Source organism: Ipomoea triloba, chromosome 1, assembly GCF_003576645.1.
Source record: "Ipomoea triloba cultivar NCNSP0323 chromosome 1, ASM357664v1".
Classification (NCBI taxonomy): domain Eukaryota; kingdom Viridiplantae; phylum Streptophyta; class Magnoliopsida; order Solanales; family Convolvulaceae; genus Ipomoea; species Ipomoea triloba.
In genome coordinates, this window is record NC_044916.1 from 35,346,457 (window position 1) to 35,367,032 (window position 20,576).

At 36.1% G+C, this 20,576-nt stretch overlaps 3 protein-coding genes across 4 annotated transcripts; all 3 read left to right on the plus strand.

The window, feature by feature from the left end:
* Nucleotides 1–375: 375 nt before the first annotated feature.
* On the plus strand, nucleotides 376–2,153 carry LOC116017898 (basic proline-rich protein-like). Its single transcript, XM_031258561.1, has one exon. It carries the CDS (start codon nucleotides 510–512, stop codon nucleotides 1,779–1,781), a length of 1,272 nt encoding a protein of 423 aa, XP_031114421.1. The 5' UTR covers nucleotides 376–509; the 3' UTR covers nucleotides 1,782–2,153.
* A 13,472-nt stretch (nucleotides 2,154–15,625) lies between these two features.
* Nucleotides 15,626–17,227, plus strand: LOC115996897 (purine permease 3-like). Of its 2 annotated transcripts, none has more exons than XM_031236336.1 (2): nucleotides 15,626–16,495; nucleotides 16,757–17,227. In XM_031236336.1, exons 1-2 carry the CDS (start codon nucleotides 15,779–15,781, stop codon nucleotides 17,117–17,119), a joined length of 1,080 nt encoding a protein of 359 aa, XP_031092196.1. In that variant the 5' UTR covers nucleotides 15,626–15,778; the 3' UTR covers nucleotides 17,120–17,227. The 2 variants fall into 2 exon arrangements, with proteins under 2 accessions (XP_031092196.1, XP_031092204.1); XM_031236344.1 differs by having other exon boundaries at nucleotides 16,841–17,227.
* A 1,190-nt stretch (nucleotides 17,228–18,417) lies between these two features.
* LOC115999197 (purine permease 3-like) lies at nucleotides 18,418–19,770 on the plus strand. The gene is made up of 2 exons (XM_031239006.1): nucleotides 18,418–19,143; nucleotides 19,224–19,770. Exons 1-2 carry the CDS (start codon nucleotides 18,418–18,420, stop codon nucleotides 19,569–19,571), a joined length of 1,074 nt encoding a protein of 357 aa, XP_031094866.1. The 3' UTR covers nucleotides 19,572–19,770.
* The last annotated feature ends 806 nt before the right edge of the window (nucleotides 19,771–20,576 follow it).

Genomic DNA, 20,576 nt, shown 5'->3' on the forward strand with positions numbered 1-20,576 from the left:
ATCTTACTTAAAAATATGAATTTCATATTAGTGTTTTTTGTCGTGGGTTGATAATAATTATTAGGTGTAGACTTTTGAATTAAAGGAATGAAAAGTTGGGAGCTAGGGTTTAAAGAAAAGGGTGAGACTGTCATCACACAAATGTTTGTTATTTTTGAGGGAAAGAGTAATATTTTTGAAGAAAAATTTAATATTTTAAAATCAAATATAAAAGTATTGTATTTTTCTTTAAAAATATTATAACAAACATTTTATTCTGAATTAATATTACATTTTTCAGTATTTAAGTTTCATCCTATTGACTCATGAGCAGTTTTACACAAATTTTTGCCTAAAGAAAATTATGTGTTTTTTTTTAATAAATAATTAATAATTGTGTGAGAGTTGTTAGGATGTTTGGACCGTTCGAGGTATATAAAGTCGTTGTATTAGGTAGAACTCTGCACTTCTCAGTTGGCATTCGACGAAGGTGCAGTGAAAGCTATTCTACCATCTGAGCAATTGTACTCATGGCTTATCCATATTATTCTCCCCCTCCGCCGTCGCCACCACCGCCGCCGCCAAAAGTTCCTTGTAACACCCCGCCGCCACCACCACCAAAACCTCCATGCAAGTCACCTCCTCCACCTCATACAGGTTACGCAGTGTCTCCGCCACCTCCTCCTACTGGTCACGTAATGCCACCACCGCAGACTCCTTCCCCGTCTCCACCACCACCTCATCGCCGCCGCCATCGCCACCACCACCATCATCATCGCAAGCCGAAACCTACGCCCGGCCCGGGAACACCTCCAAAACCATGTCCTCCGCCATCAACACCACTTCATCCAGTAGTTTCTCCACCCAAACCACCAACTTATACTACTCCACCACCGTTGCCATCCGCTCCAACTCCACCACCACCACCCAAGAATTCACATCCGCCACCATCAAACTACTGCCCGCCACCAACATCACACCCTCGACCGCCATCACAGCCTGGCACTCCTTACAAGCCCCCACAAGCACCGTCGCCTACACCGTCTCCACCCAGAGCTGAAACGCCAACTTCGCCGCCATCACAGCCTGGCACTCCTCACAAACCACCGCAAGCGCCCTCTCCAACACCGTCGCCACCCGGAACCGAAACACCAACTTCTCCACCCTCTAAGAATTACCAGCCACCCGTGGGAGCTCCACCATCACAGCCCGGAACTCCTAACAAGCCCCCACAAGGGCCATCTCCGGCGGCATCGCCGCCAAACAAGTCAACAATGCCACCGACCCCAACACCTCCGGGAGGAAATCACGGTCCGGCATCACCACCCACAAAGCCACCACGTGGCTCCCGAACACCAGCTCCGTCTCCCCACTACCCCAAACCGACTAGCCCATCACCATCACCATCACCATTACCCTATACCTTTCCACCCTCAACGTCATTCCCTCCCTATGCCACACCGCCGTATCCATTCGATTCCTTTCCGCCGTCTCCATTCTCTTCCGTTCCACCGTCTCCGTTCTCTTCCATTCCGCCGTCATCCGGAACCATTGTGTCTCCACCACCGTCAGGCGGCGGAGGAGGGCACCACACGGTGGTCATTGCGGTGTGTGCGTCACTAGGAGGTCTCTTCTTCCTAGCATTCCTCGCACTTGGACTCTTCTGCGTAGCTAAGAAGAAGAAGAAACCTATAGTCGTTCCTCCGGCGGCGCCTCCCTGCGAAGAGGAAACCCCTCCACCGCCTCCTCCGCCGCCGCATCATGGCCCGCACCACGGAGAAATTCATTCTTCACAATGTTAATGATATGGATGGCCAACATGGAATTTTAGACACCACAAATTGCCAAGTCAAGGTCTTTTCATATATTTACTTTTCTAAACGTGGAAATACGTGTAGTTTCTTTCATATATTCGTTTTTCATGTTTTTCAATTTTAATTTTTTAATTTTCGTGGATCTTCATTGTTGGGATGCTGTGTGCATGATTCATTGTATGTAGTGTGGGTGCAGCAATAAAGTAGAATGATTAATAAAGGTATCTCCCCGAGGGATTAGGGTGGGACAACCTTTTATATATGTACTTATGTTAGACGTACCAAAGTTTGCTACTTGACAAGTTTGACCGTGTCATTCTTGGATAATACACATATCACATATGTGAAAGATGTTATTTACACAAAGCAACCCTTAGTTAACTTGACTAAATTTGGATAATTACAAATTTACTTTATCCTTTATCGATTAAGGTCACTAAGCGAATACAAATACACGAATAATGACGGCATATTTCTTTCTTCACACAAAAAAAAAAAAAAAGAGTTATTTATACGTTTTGTACTCCTCTCCCCCGGTTGAACCTGTTGTACAAAATTTTCCTAGCGAGATTTACCTTTTCACATCTCATGTATGATGTTCATACTCTCGGATAGACTGTGATTTCAAATTTCTCTTATCATTAAAAAAAAAAAACAAAAGATATTGTGCTAATAACATTATACCTTAAATATGTATGCAAAGTAGAGTAACTTTTATTTTTTTCCGAATATTTTGCCCCTATAATTAGTGCAAATGCAGGGTTTATATGTAAAGTTATTGATTTTATATTTATTAATTAATCGCATTGTGTAATCTTATAATGATTTATTGATTTTATATTTATTAATTAGTCAAATTGTGTAATCTTATAATGAGATATCTTTTTATTTATTATTAATGAAATAAATAATGAATACAAAACTAGAAATAGTATATAGTGGAAGATGGCGTATGCTGATGACGTGATACCTAAAGGAAACCAATGCGCCTTCTTTTTTTTAATTACCACTCTTCCGGTGCCCAATTTTCAAAAGAACCAATGCGCCTTCTCATTGTACCTAATTGCAACTAAACAGTGATCAATGCTACAAATATTAAATCATTTGCCGATAATCTTGTCGTGCAAGTAACATAATAATCACTTGCCAACGATTTCGAAGAGCGGAATAGGGTCTTTGACTCTTTGATAAACTTGCTATAGAATTATTTCGGCATGATCCGAGTCTTTACATGCTTATTTACTCCAATCATCTTTTTATTTTTTAGGATGTATTTAGTTCTACGAGTGTTAAAAACAATTGCTACTTAGTTTGTTTTGTTCAGATGTATTTAGTTCTACGAGTTCCCCTACTCATAATAAAATTTATTCTTTTCACCTCTTCATTTAATTTGTTAATTTTTTAAATAATAATAAGATGAAGTTGCCAAAGACCTTGTGGTCAAGCGGCATCCAGTGTACACTCCCATGTGGAAGGGAGTGGGTTCGAGCCTCAGTAAAGGCATCTGTTGATGCTTCAGTAGGTTGAGAAAGTAGCTACAAACAGATACTACACTCTAACCGAGTCAGTAGAACTCAAAAAAAAAATAATAAGATGAAGTTGAAACATTTAAAATAGGAAAATGATTATTTCCCCTATTTTTCACATGTAATATCCCTCATAATCGGATCAGATTCCACCGGCCCATATCTTTATTCTTTGACGACCCAAACCATGGTACTGGCCCATTATGATCATTATAAGGTGGACCGTACCAATGCACTGGAATATTATTTTCCAGTGCACTGGAAATATATTCTAATACTAGAAAATAATATTCTTTTTTTTTTAGAAGATTCCCAACCTACTGAAGCACAAAGAGTCAACAAATGCCTCCACTGAGGCTCGAACCTACTCCCTTCCACATTGGAGTGTACACCGGGTGCCGCTTAACCACGAGGTCTTTAGCAAATAAAATAAAATTTGAAAACTAAAGAAAATACTGAATATTGTAAAAATAACTAAGTTAGAGATGATTGTGAGGCAAATAACAATTGCGGCAAACAACAAAAGCTCAAAGTAGAGAATAAGTCATAAAGAAATCAAATAAAAAATTTAAAAGAATATAAATATGAGTTGAACGGTGCAGCAGGAGGGATTTACTTCTTTATTAATATTACTATTAAAAAAATAAAAGCTATTCGGTTCGGTTGAGTTTTTTACCGAACCATTCAATATGCAAGAATCCATTACGGTTCGGTTGTTTGGAAAAAGATAAACTGAATTCCACACCCTTAATTGGGCACCGGAAGAGTGGTAATTAAAATATGAGAGTGCAAATGAAGATCTGAGATAATATGATGAGATATTGAAATAAGATAGTGAATCTAAAGTGTTCGAAGTAGTCGTCAGCCTGATGATATTTGCTTGTTTCGAACCTTGGATAATGAGCTCTCGTTGCTACTTGCCCAAGAAGAAAAGTACTGGCGCCAAAGATCGAAGCAACTTTGGTTGCAAGAGGGAGACTTAAATACTAAGTTTTTTCACCGGTCTGCAAGCCAAAGGAGGAAAATGAATTTGTTGTTACGATTGAAGAATAATTCTGGCTTGTGGGTTGACGGCAACGCCATGCATGCAGAGGTACTGGAATATTATTCTAACATTTTTAATGCTTCTGGTTGCAATTTAGATATTCTACAACGTTTTCCAACGAGAGTTACTCATGAGTTGCATTGCCGTCTACTTCGTCAGGTTGAGCCAGATGAGGTGAAATGTGCTCTTTTTTCTATGGCTCCTGATAAGGCCCCGGGCTCCGATGGTATGTCTCCTTCGTTTTTTCAATCTTTCTGGTCAGTAGTAGGGTCCGATCTCACGCGGTTTGTGATTGATTGTTTTGATGCGTGTCAGTTACCGTTGGGTTGGAATAATACTAATGTAGTACAAATTCCAAAGAAAAAAGTCCCCGAGAAAGTCTCAGACCTTAGACCGATAGCCCTATGTAATGTTGCCTACAAAGTGTTGGCAAAGGTTATCGCAAATCGGTTTAAGGAAGCTTTGGATATTATTATTTCACCTCCTCAAAGTGCATTTGTGCCTGATAGATTGATCACAGACAATATTATTGTAGCAGGGGAGATTGGCCATTATTTACGTCAGAAGCGTACCGGAAACGTTGGATGGGCGGCTCTAAAGCTTGACATGGCAAAAGCTTATGACCGCATGGAATGGGGATTTTTAGACGGTATGCTAGCTTCGTTGGGTTTTGCCCGTGGTTGGATTGATATCATTCCAATGTGTGTCACAACAGTTTCTTATAATATTTTGGTTAATGGTGACGCAGTGGGCATAGTGACGCCAACCAGAGGGATCAGACAAGGTGATCCCTTATCCCCATATTTGTTCATTGTATGTGATGAGGGCTTGTCGTTATTATTGCAACAAGAAGAGGCTCGGGGTAATATTCATGGAATTAAAGTGGCTAGAGGCGCACCCACAGTCTCGCATCTATTTTTCGCGGATGATAGCTTGCTTTTTTTCAAGGCTATTGATAAGGAAGCTCAAGTGGTTAAAAGTACTTTACTCTTGTACTGTAATGCATCTGGGCAAGCAGTCAATTACGATAAATCCAGTATTATGTTCAGTGCCAATACAGTGACGACAACGTGCAATCACATAGCAGATTTTCTGGGTGTGCGACAGACAACAGATTTTGGTCGCTACCTTGGACTACCATCATTCATTGGAAGAAATAAAACTGGGATTTTCTGATATATTGAGCAGAAACTGAGGGATCGCATTGGTTCTTGGCAAAAGAGGTTCCTAACCAGAGCAGGAAAGGAGGTATTAATTAAGAGTATTGGTCAAGCAATGTCTATATTTACTATGTCTATTTTCTTGCTTCCTGCCACTGTGTGTGATAATATTGAGAAGATTCTTAATCGATTTTGGTGGAACAAAGGCATAGGTGATACAAAAGGAATCCACTGGCTTAATTAGTCTCGAATGGCAATCCCGAAGAACTATGGGGGCTTGGGTTTTAAACGCCTACGAGAATTTAATATCTCTTTATTAGCTAAACAGGGTTGGCGCTTGCTTATTCATCCAAACTCCCTGGTTAGTAAAATATTAAAAGCAAAGTACTTTCCCGGTCATGATTTTCGTAAAATATTAAAAGCAAAGTACTTTCCCGGTCATGATTTTCTAGATGCAACTCTCGGAAACAATCCTAGCTATATTTGGCGTAGTATCTTTGCTGGTCAAGAGGTACTTCGTGAAGGGGTTGCCCGTAGAGTTGGTGATGGTAAAGACACGCTCGTATGGGGGAGTCCGTGGCTCGCAGACCCTGTTGATCCGTATATTCACACCACTCCGTGGCTCGCAGACCCTGTTGATCCGTATATTCACACCACTTGTCCGGATGAGTTACGTGAAGCCCATGTTAGTAATTTGTTGAATGCAGATGGCCAATGGGACGTAGAGATGCTGCATGATTTATTTGCAGATGGCCAATGGGACGTAGAGATGCTGCATGATTTATTTGACCAAAATGATGTTCAAAGAATTATCAAAACTCCAATTTCCCCAACTTACACTGATGAAAGAATTATCAAAACTCCAATTTCCCCAACTTACACTGATGCGTGGTACTGGAGAGGGGATTTGAAGGGGGTCTATTCGGTCAAACAAATGTATCATATTCAGGCTCAACATTTTGCAGTTCAGGAACCAGGGTTGGTGTTTACACAGTGGAAGAAATTATGGTCCCTTAAAGTACCACCTAAGATTCGAAACTTTCTATGGAGGTGTATCCGTAATATTCTTCCTGTGCGTGAGGTTTTGCGAACCAGAGGAGTAATGGCGGGGGGTGGTTGTTGTCTTTGTTCGACTGCCTTGGAGACCATTTTCCATTTGTTCTGTGACTGTCCTGTGACGGGGCAGCTCTGGGAGACTGATGTTGGAGTCCAAGGTAATTCTTTTGCTGCTATAGTTGAAAATTTTTTGGGTATGGCTGGGCATGATATGGCGATAAGAATGGCTGCAACTTATTGGACAATATGGATAGCTAGAAATGAGGCTCTCTGGAATACTAAAGTTTGGCAAACTGCTGAATTAAAACACATGGTAGAGTCCCTCATTAATTCATGGAAGCTTGCATATTCAAATACTGCCAACCAGAATTTTTCAAAAATGCATGCAATTTCTGTTCCTTGGCGGCCACCTCCTGTTGGTAAAGTCAAATGCAATGTGGATGCTGCCTTATTCGAAGATGTCATGGGGTTTGGTGCTGTGGTTCGTGATCACAATGGTAAATTTGTAGCAGCTTATGGAGGTCAGCTGAATTGTTTTAGAGACCCTTACCTCGCGGAAACGATGGCGATTAAAGAGGCACTAACGTGGCTAAAGAATCAAGGATTGACGAACATTATCTTGGAAACTGATTGTTTGAATTTCTGTTCCAATTTCAATTCTGTCTCTTATGATTTTTCTTATGTTGGACTCATTATTAAGCATTGTAGGGTTCTTGCTAATGACATTGGGAACGTTGTGGTTCGCGCCATGTCAAAAGGTCAGCAAATCATGTAGCTCATGTGCTTGCACGGGCGACAAATTCTTCATCTGCCCTTGGTGTGTGGGTTTCGTCCCCGCCTTTGAGTATTTCCAGTCTATTGATTTAATATATTTGATTATTGATTTTCAAAAAAAGATAGTGAATCTAAACTAACTATGCCAATTCTAGTTCAGATGCTTCACTCTAGTTCAAAAATATCACAATCTAATTTTAAGAGAAAAAAATCTTTATTTGATTATTGATTTTCAAAAAAAGATAGTGAATCTAAACTAACTAGGCCAATTCTAGTTCAGATGCTTCACTCTAGTTCAAAAATATCACAATCTAATTTTAAGAGAAAAAAATCTTTTTGCTACTGAGAGTCGAACACACCACCTTCCATATAAAGGGAAGGGTTTAATGCCACTGGACCACAAGGTCCTTGGCTACTACAAAAATATAATCATTATTTATTATATTATTTTCTTGTCAATTACATATTATTATCATATACTCCGTAATATAATATGTTGACGATAATGCTACTGCTGAGTGCTGATGATGCCTTGCCATGATGTGTGGCTGAAGATCAAGCTTAAGTGTTAAGTTGAATTTTGGGTACATGAGATTTTAAAACAATATTAAAAAAATGTAAAACAAAGAATATTACCCATTATATTAATTTATGTACATATATAATTTAATTAGAGCGGCCTTATAGAGTTATAGTCCGACGGACACCAATACACCATTACCAAATTAGGCATCAAATCTGTTCTCTTTTCCTTTTATACTTATAGAATTTTTTGGGGATTCGGAGTTCTCTTTCCCATTAATATTTTCTTCCTTTCTCAGTCCTTTCAGGATATGGAAGAGTCAAGAGACATATTTTTTTAGTACTATTGACTCTATTACAATGTAGTATCTCTTCATAGTTACTTTCTCAACCAAATAAAAAGAGACAATACTACCTTTACTGAGGTTCAAACCCATCCTCTCCTATGTGGAGTGCAACCGGGTGCCACTAGACCACAATGTGTTATATATATATATATGTATATGTATATATATATATATATATTGATAGTTACATGAAATAAAAATTTTTACCATTTAATATGATAATATAAGTATATTGACTATATTCTTTATTTAACGCATGTATGTCAATCAATTTATGACAACCAATTAATAAAAATAATTTTATTCTTGATGAAGAAATTTGGTCCTTGTAGCATAATCGATAAAACATTGGGAAAACGACATTTTTTTCCTTGAATTATATGCTAATGATTAACTCGATACTTAAAATTATTCTTGTATGCACATAATAAGGCCTTCTTCAATAGTAATCGGTTTTTGAGGATATTTTGCAGGCCAGGTGTGATTAGGAAAAGGAAAATGAGAGTGGAAGAAAAAAGAAAAAAAACTAAAAAAAATAATAATAAAATTGTATTTACGCGCCCAAGCATGTGAGGCGCAACCTTTGTAGCACAGTAGGCTCACCTTTGTCTGCCAAAATCTCCATATTTACAGGAGAAAAATACCCTTAACCATACATTTAACTGTCCAAGTCTCAATTGAAATAATTGAGGGGGTAATGTGCATAGGGGACTAATTCAGATATTAAATTAAATATTAGTATACAATTAAGGGGAATGTCGTTATTTTCCAAAAACACCCAATAATACTTCATATTTCGAAATTATCATGTTACAAAGAGCAAATAATTAACACAATATTTTTGGTATTACTAGTTTCAATATACTACTTATAACATCTATCGATGTTACAAAGGTAAATACGTGCACAAATAATATAATATTGCTTTTTTATATCAATTTAATATTTAATATTGTTATATAAATAATTATAATTTAATAATTTTAATTGTAACGTTGTTATATTTATCATATTAAGTAATAATAATTTAATTTGCTTTTATTGAATAATATAATGATGTCTTTTTTAGACTGTTCAAAGGGATCAGACCAACATTTTATATTTCCAGAAGACCCTGCAGGTGAGGAATTGGATCCACTGACAATTCACATCATATCATAATATATACATATACTAATTTAACAGAATATATTCTGTTAATAAATGAGTGAATATATGTTTAATTACGGATAAAAGAATCAAATTAAAGTTTAATTTACATTACTATATTATGGATGGAGAAGAAATTTTTTGGAATTAAGTAGGAAACCCTTGGTAATAGATGCATGCACGATAACACAGATTGGTCAGAAGAACATATACTATCATTTTTAATGGCAATGATTGCCCTGTATGTGTTGATCTAATTTCGCAACATATTAATCGAAGCATCCTACATATATAGGACTTGCCCTTTGCTTAGAATTTATTAGCTAAGTATTAATTAAGTGATCCGTGCGGCTCATTTTACATACAACTGAATAGGTGAATTGTGTCATTTTGCATTTATTGACAACCGTAAAAAAAGAGGAAATGAAAAAAGTAATTACACTTAAAAAAAATTATAATTAAACACATCAACTTATTTTTTTTATGCATCTAAATTATTATCCCTAAGTCAAAATTTGTAATTTCTTTTACCTACTGAACAACAGTTGCTTCCACTGAGGCTCAAACTCACTCCCATCATGTGAGAGTGTTAATCGGGACACCGGATGCCACTTGACCACAAGGTCTTTGGCAAAATTTGTAATTTCTAATGTAGTAGCTTATGTGTCAAACCACATATATAAATTAAAAATAAAATAAAATATAAAATACATTTATTATAATACTTTATTTATATATTTATTACATAAAACCGTCATTGCTGTCGAGACTATCATCGCACGAAAGCAATTGTCGCCTTCTTCAGTTGAGGAAGAAGGTGACTGCCAATCTTCTTCTTCACTGAAGAATATTGCTATATAGTCATTATGCATAATCATATTTGCAAGTGTTAGCTTGCCGCCTCATTCGTATATAGGGGCGTCAATGTGAATCGGCCTATCCCGCAACGGGATATAAATTTGGCGGGCTGACCCACAGGCTAGCTTATAATTTTAAAAAAAAAAACATTTTTTAATCTAAACAAGAAAATACTTATATTACATCATCACATGACATATTATATTTTAATATATAAATAGAAAAAAATTATATAAATTTTAATTTATATGTACTCTCATTTGGTGGATAATGATGTTTTAATTTTTTAATTATAATTATAATTTATACTAGTTAATATCACAAATGGTCCTCTGACTATGGGGGTAGTATTCCTTTTAGTCCTAGACTTTCAATTCGATCACAAATGGTCCCCTGACTTTCTTTTTTGACCACAAATAGTCCTCTGTTAAAATTTCTGTTAAATATGTGTTAAATCTAGGGGTAATATCGTCAAATTGATTAATGAGTTTGAGTAGTTTTTACGACCCCTCATTACTGGCCAAATGGTCCCAAAACGTCCTTGATTATTATTAAAAAAAAACATAAGTTTATGGAGTTTTTTCGACCCCTCATTACTGGCCAGGTAGGGAAAAAAAGTTTAGAAAATAATGAGCCTTGAATCTACATAAAGTTTAAAAAAATAAAAAATTTCCCAAAACGCCATTGGTTATTATTAAAAAAAAAACCATAAGTTTGAGGAGTTTTTTGCCCCTCATTAGTGGCCAAGTGGGCAAAGAAAGTTTAGAAAAGAATGAGCCTTGAATCTCCATAAAGTTTGAAAAAATAAAAAATTTCCCAAAACGCACTTGGTTATTATTTAAAAAAAAAAACATAAGTTTGAGTAGTTTTTTCGACCCCCCATTACTGGCCAAGTGAGCAAATAAAGTTTAAAAAAGAATGAGCCTTGAATCTCAATAATGTTTGAAAAAATAAAAAATTTCCCAAAATGCCCTTGGTTATTATTAAAAAAAAATATAAGTTTGAGTAGTTTTTTCGACCCCTCATTACTGGCCAAGTGGGCAAAGAAAGTTTAGAAAAGAATTAGCCTTGAATTTCCATAAAGTTTGAAAAAAATAAAAAACTCCCAAAACGCCCTTGGTTATTATTAAAAAAAATAAGTTTGAGTAGTTTTTTCGACCCCTCATTATTGGTCAAGAGGGCAAAGAAAGTTTAGAGAAGAATAAGCCTTGAATCTCCATAAAGTTTGAAAAAAATAAAAAATTCACCAAAACGCCCTTGATTATTATTTTAAAAAAAAACATAAGTTTGAGGAGTTTTTTCGAATCCTCATTACTGGCTAAGTAGGCAAAAGAAAGTTTAGAAAAGAATGAGCCTTGAATCTTCATAAAGTTTGAAAAAATAAGAAATTATCCAAAACGCCTTTGGTTATATTAAAAAATATATATAAGTTTGAGTAGTTTTTACGAACCCTCATTACTGGCCAAGTGGGCAAAGAAAGTTTAGAAAAGAATTAGCCTTGAATCTTCATAAAGTTTGAAAAAATAAAAAATTACCCAAAACGCCCTTGGGTATTATTAAAAAAAAAACATAACTTTGATGAGTTTTTTCGACCCTCATTACTGACCAAGTGGGCAAAGAAAGTTTAGAAAAGAATTAGCCTTGAATCTCCATAATGTTTGAAAAAATAAAAAATTCCCCAAAATGCCCTTGGTTATTATTTAAAAAAAAAAAAGTTTGAGTAGTTTTTTCAACACCTCATTACTGGCCAAGTGGGCAAAGAAAGTTTAGAAAAGAATTAGCCTTGAATCTCCATAATGTTTGAAAAAATAAAAAATTCCCCAAAATGCCCTTGGTTATTATTAAAAAAAAACCTAAGTTTATGAGTTTTTTCAACCCTTCATTACTGGCCAAGTGGGCAAAAGAAAGTTTAGAAAAGAATTAGCCTTGACTCTTCAAAAAGTTTGAAAAATAAAAAATTCCCAAAACGCCCTTGATTATTATTCAAAAAAAAAGCATAAGTTTAAGGAGTTTTTTCGACCCCTTATTACTGGCCAAGTGGGCATAAGAAAGTTTAGGAAATAATGAGACTTGAATCTCCATAAAGTTTGAAAAAATAAAAAATTTCCAAAAACGCTCTTGGTTATTATTTAAAAAAAAACATAAGTTTGAGTAGTTTTTTCGACACCTCATTACTGGCCAATGGCAAAGAAAGTATAGAAAAGAATGAGCCTTGAATCTCCATAAAGTTTGAAAAAATAAAAAATTTCCAAAACGCCCTCGGTTATTATTAAAAAAAAAACATAAGTTTGAATAATTTTTTCGACCCCTCATTACTGGTCAAGTGGGCAAAGAAAGTTTAGAAAATAATGGGCCTTGAATCTCCATAAAGCTTGAAAAAATTTTTAAAAAAAATCCCAAAACGCCTTTGGTTATTATTTAAAAAAACATAAGTTTTAGAAGTTTTTGGCCTATCATTACTGGTCAAGTGGGCAAAGAAAGTTTAGAGAAGAATGAGCCATGAATCTCCATAAAGTTTGAAAAAATAAAAAATTTCCAAAACGCCCTTGGTTATTATTAAAAAAACATAAGTTTGAAGAGTTTTTTCGACCCCTCATTAGTGGCCAAGTGGGCAAAAGAAAGTTTAGAAAATAATGAGCCTTGAATCTCCATAATGTTTGAAAAAATAAAAAATTCACCAAAATGCCCTTGGTTGTTATTAAAAAAAAAAAAAGTTTGAGGAGTTTTTTCGACCCCTCATTACTGGCCAAGTGGGCAAAAGGAAGTTTAGAAATGAATTAGCCTTGAATCTCCATAATGTTTGAAAAAATAAATATTTTCCCAAAACGCCCTTGGTTATTATTAAAAAAAAAAAACATAAGTTTACAGAGTTTTTTCGATCGCTCATTACTGGCCAAGTGGGCAAAGAAAGTTTAAAAAAGAATAAGCCTTGAATATCCATAAAGTTTGAAAAAATAAAAAATTAACCAAAACGTCCTTAGTTATTCTTAAATAAAAAAACATAAGTTGGAGAGTTTTTTCGACCCCTCATTACTGGCCAAGTGGTCAAAAGAAAGTTTACAAAATAATGAGCCTTGAATCTCCATAAAGTTTGAAAAAATAAAAAAAATTTCAAAACGCCCTTGGTTATTATTTAAAAGAAAAACATAAGTTTGAGGAGTTTTTTGGCCCCTCATTAGTGGCCAAGTGGGCAAAGAAAGTTTAGAAAAGAATGAGCCTTGAATCTCCATAATGTATGAAAAAATAAAAAAACTCCCCAAAACGCCCTTGATTATTATTAACAAAAAAACATAAGTTTAAGGAGTTTTTTCGACCGCTCATTACTGGCCAAGTGGGCAAAATAAAGTTTAGAAAAAAATTAGCCTTGAATCTCCATAATGTTTGAAAAAATAAAAACTTTCCCACAACGTCCTTGGTTATTATTAAAAAAAACATAAGTTTAAGGTGTTTTTTCGACCGCTCATTACTGGCCAAGTATGCAAAAAAAGTTTAGAAAATAATGAGCCTTGAATCTGCATAAAGTTTGAAAAAATAAAAAAATTTCCCAAAACGCCCTTGGTTATTATTAATAAAAAAACATAAGTTTGAGGAGTTTTTTGGCCCTTCATTAGTGGCCAAGTGGGCAAAGAAAGTTTAGAAAATAATGAGACTTGAATCTCCATGAAGTTTGAAAAAATAAAAAAATTCCAAATCGCCCTTGGTTATTATTAAAAACAAAAACATAAGTTTTAGTAGTTTTTTCGACCCCTCATTACTGGTCAAGTGGGCAAAGAAAATTTAGAATAGAATGAGCCCTGAATCTCCACAATGTTTGAAAAAACAAAAAAATTTCCCAAAACGCCCTTGGTTATTATTTAAAAAAAAAACATAAGTTTGAAGAGTTTTTTCGATCCTTAATTACTGGCCAAGTGGGCAAAAAAAGTTAAGAAAAGAATGAGCCTTGAATCTCAATAAAGTTTGAAAAAATAAAAAAATTCCCAAATCGCCCTTGGTTGTTATTAAAAAAAAACATAAGTTTGAGGAGTTTTTTCGACCCCTCATTACTGGCCAAGTGGGCAAAGAAAGTTTAGAAAAGAATTAGCCTTGAATCTCCATAAAGTTTGAAAAAAAATAAAAAAAAATCCCAAAACGCCCTTGGTTATTATTAAAAAAAAACATAAGTTTGAGGAGTTTTTTTGACCCCTCATTACTGGCCAAGTGGGCAAAATAACGTTTAGTAAAGAATGAGCCTTGAATCTCCATAAAGCTAGAAAAAATAAAAAATTCTCCAAAACGCCCTTGGTTATTATTAAAAAAAAAATTTTGAGGAGTTTTTTCAACACCTCATTACTGGCCAAGTGGGCAAATAAAGTTTAGAAAAGAATGAGCATTGAATCTCCATAAAGTTTGAAAAAATAAAAAATTTTCCAAAACGCTCTTAGTTGTTATTAAAAAAAAAAACATAAGTTTGAGGACTTTCTTCGGCCCCTCAATACTGACCAAGTGGGCAAAGAAAGTTTAGGAAAGAATGAGCCTTGAATCTGCATAAAGTTTGAAAAAATAAAAAATTCTCCAAAACGCCATTGGTTATTATTAAAAAAAAAACATAAGTTTAGAGGAGTTTTTTCGGCCCCTCATTACTGGCCAATTGATTAAAGAAAGTTTAGAAAAGAATGAGCCTTTAATCTCCATAAAATTTGAAAAAATAAAAAATTTTCCAAAACGTCCTTTGTTATTATTAAAAAAAAACATAAGTTTAGAGGAGTTTTTTCGGCCCCTCATTACTGGCCAATTGGGTAAAGAAAGTTTAGAAAAGAATGAGCATTGAATCTCTATAAAGTTTGAAAAAATAAAAAATTTTACAAAACGTCATTGGTTATTATTAAAAAAAAAAACATAAGTTTGAGGAGTTTTTTCGGCCCCTAATTACTGACCAAGTGGGTAAAGAAAATTTAGAAATAGTGAGCCTTGAATCTTCATAAAGTTTAGAAAAATAAAAATTTCACCAAAACGCCCTTTGTTATTATTTAAAAAAAAAATTGATGAGCCTTTTCGGCCCCTCATTACTTCCCAAGTGGACAAAAAAAGTTTAGAAAAGAATGGTCGTACATACTCCAACTTAGAAGACTGATCGATCAGTTATTTATTAATATATGGTTGAAACTATTAGTAAAAGGTTAATCTATTTTTTTCTTCTTACTTAGGCAGCTGACTCTCAACATCTATCATCTATCAGAATAGATGGTGGATATCAGTTTTTAGATTTTATCCGTATGCATACTCAATTCCCTTATCTAATTGATAATCATCCAGTCATCTTTGCTTTAATTACATACGTCTTTACGTGCATGCATGTATATATATATAAATATATCGTCTCTTTACTCTTGTGATATAATGGGTGTACGTATGTCGTCAAAAATTTATGGAACTACTGTATAATACACGATATACGTACAGTTATTATGAATATATTATATGTATATATTCGATTAAGAATGCTATAAATTCGATCAGTGTCTGAGTTTAATCAAGCTCGATCGGTAGAAAATTGTACTGCAGATCTGAAATGGAGACACAGGAAAGTGGGTCTACAAAGTGGAGGAAGAAGATTCTCCTTCTTCTCAACTGTGTAATATTAAGCACAGGAAACTGCGGCGGCCCGCTTATAAGCCGCCTCTACTTCCTCCGCGGCGGGAGCCGGATATGGTTCTCAAGCTGGCTAATATCCGCCGCCTGGCCGATCATCGTCCTCCCTCTCGCCGGCGCGTACTTTCTCCGCCTCAGAGCCGAGGGCCGAGCGACGAAGCTCTTCTTCATGACGCCGAAGGTATTCGCCGCCACGGCTGCTATCGGAGTCCTCACCGGCCTCGACAATTTCCTCTACGCCTACGGGATGGCGAAACTTCCGGTGTCCACCTCCTCGCTCCTCATCGCCACCCAGCTGGCCTTCACGGCTGGGTTCGCGTTTCTCCTCGTGAAACAGAGGTTCACGGCCTACTCGGTCAACGCGATCGTGCTGTTGACCATGGGTGCCGGGGTTTTGGCGTTCGGGGCCGGTAGCGACCGCCCCGCCGGAGAATCGAGCAAGGAGTATATAATTGGGTTCGTGACGACGCTTTCGGCGGCGGGGTTGTACGGGCTGATTTTGCCGGCGATAGAGTTGATGTACAAGCTAGCAAAGCAGGCGATCACTTATACTTTGGTTTTGGAGATCCAAACAGTCATGTCTTTCTTTGCCACCATTTTTGCTACCATTGGGATGATCATAAACAAAGATTTCCAGGTATATATATATACTTAGAATTAATTCTATTTTTGTCCTAAATTTATAAGTGATAGTTCATTTTTAGTTTTTTACAATAATAATAATACTAAAACTAAATAGGAATGTTCTGATAAAAAAAAATTAAAAATAAACTGACACCTATAAATCTATAACAATAAATTAAATAAAATTAACTCTATATATACTAAACAATAATTTTAGTACACTTTTCCTTGAAATATATAATTATATAAAAAACAAATTAAAAATGGGATGCAGGCACTTTCTAGGGAGGCAAAAGAATTTGGAATGGGAGAAGGTAATTACTACTTGGTGGTAATATGGACTTCCATTTTGTGGCAGCTCTTTTATCTCGGAGTCGTCGGAGTGGTATGCTACAGTTCGTCTTTGTTGTCCGGCGTCCTAATCGCCATGTTAATTTCGGTGACAGAGGTATTGGGCGTCGTCTTTTACGGCGAAAATTTCAGGCCCGACAAGGGTATTGCTCTTGCCCTCTCTCTTTGGGGGTTCGTATCTTATTTCTACGGCGAAATCCAAAGTGGCAAGAACAATAAGAGCGTCAAGGATAATCAAACTGCACAAGCTGATGAAACCACCCAAACTCATAGCCTTCTTGTATAATTTACTCTTTTACTATTAATTGCCATTATGCCACAAATAATGTTGTATAATATACTACTAAGTACTAATTAGCTAGTATATATTATGCCTCGAATATTTCTTTTGTTAGTTTATAATCGTGCCTATTAACCCTAGTCAAATTAGTTGGATAGTTGACTTAATACTCCAACCGAGTCAATCAGCTATGAACAATTTAGGCTATTCAGCTTTATCCATAGTCCATCTTCAATAAGGCTATAATCTTCATATACCTTTTTGCATTGAATGCAAATCCTAAGCAATTTTTCAATTGGATCAATAAAGTATGATTATAGTTGACTACAGTACAGGCTTAAATGTATCTTCTATAGTTAAGGTCTACTCAGAACACTTCGTAGCCAAACAAAAAAAATTAAATATTACTCCGGTACATGAAAATGTAATGAGACTTATAAAATACAAAAAAGTTTAAGGTTCTAACAAAAAAAAAAAAAAGGAAGCAATATTTTGCTATATATAGCAAACAAATTTAAACTCATAAATATCAATACATTTAACAAATTAAAATATAATATTATTCATTAAATTACAAAAATTAACTATAATTACTTTTCATAAAATTAAAATCAACTTACAACGTCATTTTATATTAAATGTCAATGAGTAGCATTCATTATTTACTATGTTCATAAAAGTAATGATTTTATGTATGTATTTAGTTTTAAAAACTTTAAAAAAAAAAACCGATTTCATTTAAAAGATTTATCTCAAGTAAATATTTTTAATAATATCTTTTAAATAAATTAATACTACGTATTATTTATGCAAAACAAGAGATGGACACCTATCATCTCTTTTTTAAGATGTTAAATTGAAAAAGATATTTTGTATGAACTACTACAATAATATTTATGGCTCACGCACAGGATTTGACGATGATGTTACCACTTAGCTTACCACCGCTTTTTTACTCATTGGAAGACCACCACATCACCCTCATCAATCCTAAATAAAGTTGTTCGGAGTTGACACGTGCGGCAGCTGGCCTACCTTTAATTTCAACCACACAACAACTTTAGAGAGTATTAACACCTTCATTTACTGAAGCAACAGATATCTAAATGATAAAAATTTTCTTATAATTTTAATTTGTAAAATATTATAAAGAGAAATCAATTTTAATAAATTACAAAATTATTTAGAGCTGGTCAATTCAAATAAAAAAAAACTTGATTGATTGGAACTTCATGGATACTTGTCACCTATATATATAAGATGCTCAGTGGTATTATTGTTCAACTTCAACACAATTCCATTCCATGGCGTTGGAAATGGAAACCTCTCAGGGTGAAGCTACCAAGAAGAAGAGACTCCTCATCCTCAACTGCATTATATTAGGCATAGGCAACTGCGGCGCCCCTTTGATCACGCGCCGCTACTTCCTCGGCGGAGGCAAGAGGGTCTGGTTCTCAAGTTGGCTGGAAACCGGCGGCTGGCCCATCAATTTCATCCCTCTTCTCCTCACCTACATCCAGCGCCGCAGAACCGCCCAAGGCTCAAACGCCAAACTCATCTTCATAACACCCACAATATTCGCCAAAGCCGCCCTCATCGGCGTCGTAACCGGACTCGACGACTACGTCTATGCCTACGGCCTCTCCAAGCTCCCCGTCTCCACCACCGTTCTTCTCATAGCCACCCAGCTAGCCTTCACGGCGGCCTTCGCGCGTCTACTAGTGAAACAGAAGTTCACGGCCGCCTCGGTGAACGCCGTCGTGCTGCTCACCATGGGAGCCGGATGCTTGGCCATGGGCGCCAGCGGCGACCGCCCCGCCGGCGTGTCGAAAAAGGAGTATATTTCCGGGTTTCTTTTGACGCTCACGGCCGCGTGCTTGTACGGATTTGTTCTGCCGTGGATAGAATTGACTTACAGAAAGGCGAAGCAGGCGATTACGTATACTTTGGTTTTGGAGATGCAATTGGTCATATGTTTCTTCGCTACCTGTTTCTGTACCATTGGAATGATCATAAACAAAGATTTCCAGGTACTGGCTGATCATGAATTCAACAATTTGTTTTAATTTAAGTTTTAACGTTTATAGAATGAGAATGATTTGAGTTGCAGGCGATTCCGAGGGAAGCAAGAGCGTTTGAGATGGGAGAAGGAAAGTACTATGCGGTAATAGTTGGGAGTGCGGTTCTTTGGCAGTTGTTTTTCATGGGAGTGGTGGGTGTAAGCTGCTTCGGTTCGTCGTTGTTGTCGGGCATCATAATCTCGGCATTAATTCCGGTGACGGAGATGTTGGGCATTTTGTTGTACCAAGAAAAGTTCCGACCGGAGAAGGGCGTGTCTCTTGCCCTCGCGCTTTGGGGGTTTGTTTCTTACTTCTATGGTGAATTCAAGATTAGTAAGGAGTCCAAGGAGCAGGAAACTGAGAGGGAGATCACCCTGTCTCATACTGTTTCTATCTAATGTAATCTCTTCTATTTTGTTCTTTATATATATATAGGGTGGAGATCATGTGAGGATAAGTATCCCACATGAGAAGTGTGGACTAAGATTGGACAATGGTGATTAGTAGAAACCGGTTGATTGACACGATAAATGGAGTAGGAAGTTAAGTGTGATAACATCAATTTCACATCTATGGGAGAATCCAAATATGCTTTTTTGCCCACTAGCCCCACAGGTCTGTAAATGGCACATACCGCACTGAGAAACAGACAAATCAACGCCATATAATACACGAGAAAATAAACATGAAAGACAACGAACAACGTAGCTGCAGTAACACAACCATGTGAGCAACGTAACACAACCAAGCAAAACGCCAAAAACCACCGAGTAAACGAAGAGGACGACCAAATGTCTGTAAATGGCTACCTAGAAGACAGTAGTGAAGAATCATACCAAAAGTACTCCTCCTACCATCATGCATAAAAATCCAAAAATAATAATAACACGATTCCAATTAAAGACAAAATTACAAGCACTCCTTACCTAAAAACATTACAATTAAAAATAAATAAATACCAGAAAAAATATGAACCACCCATCAAGAGAACATCAAGGGCCAAGATAAATCCATAGTTCTCCGCGGGGAGTGTCTTATATATTAATTATACTTGTGTAATCTCTTGTGACAAAAGGTGGACTAATTGTCCATCCGAGACCCCACACCTTGACCAACAGTTTGGGGAGATAATGTAATTTATACTTGTGTGTATTCTGAATATATTCGTCTTTTGTTTCATCACCTTGTTAACTATAATATCGACCCATTCTCTTTTTTTTTTTTTTTTTTTTTAGTCCTAAAGAATTTATTCAATCACCCTTTACACAATTTTGGATTCCCCCGGAGGGTGTGGTTGACTTACTGCACTGTGATTCGCATGGCGTAGTTACGAGTAGATTTCATTAATCTCCCGGAGCCTATGGGCTCCTTCCCTTCACCTAAAAAAAAAAAAAAAAAAAAAA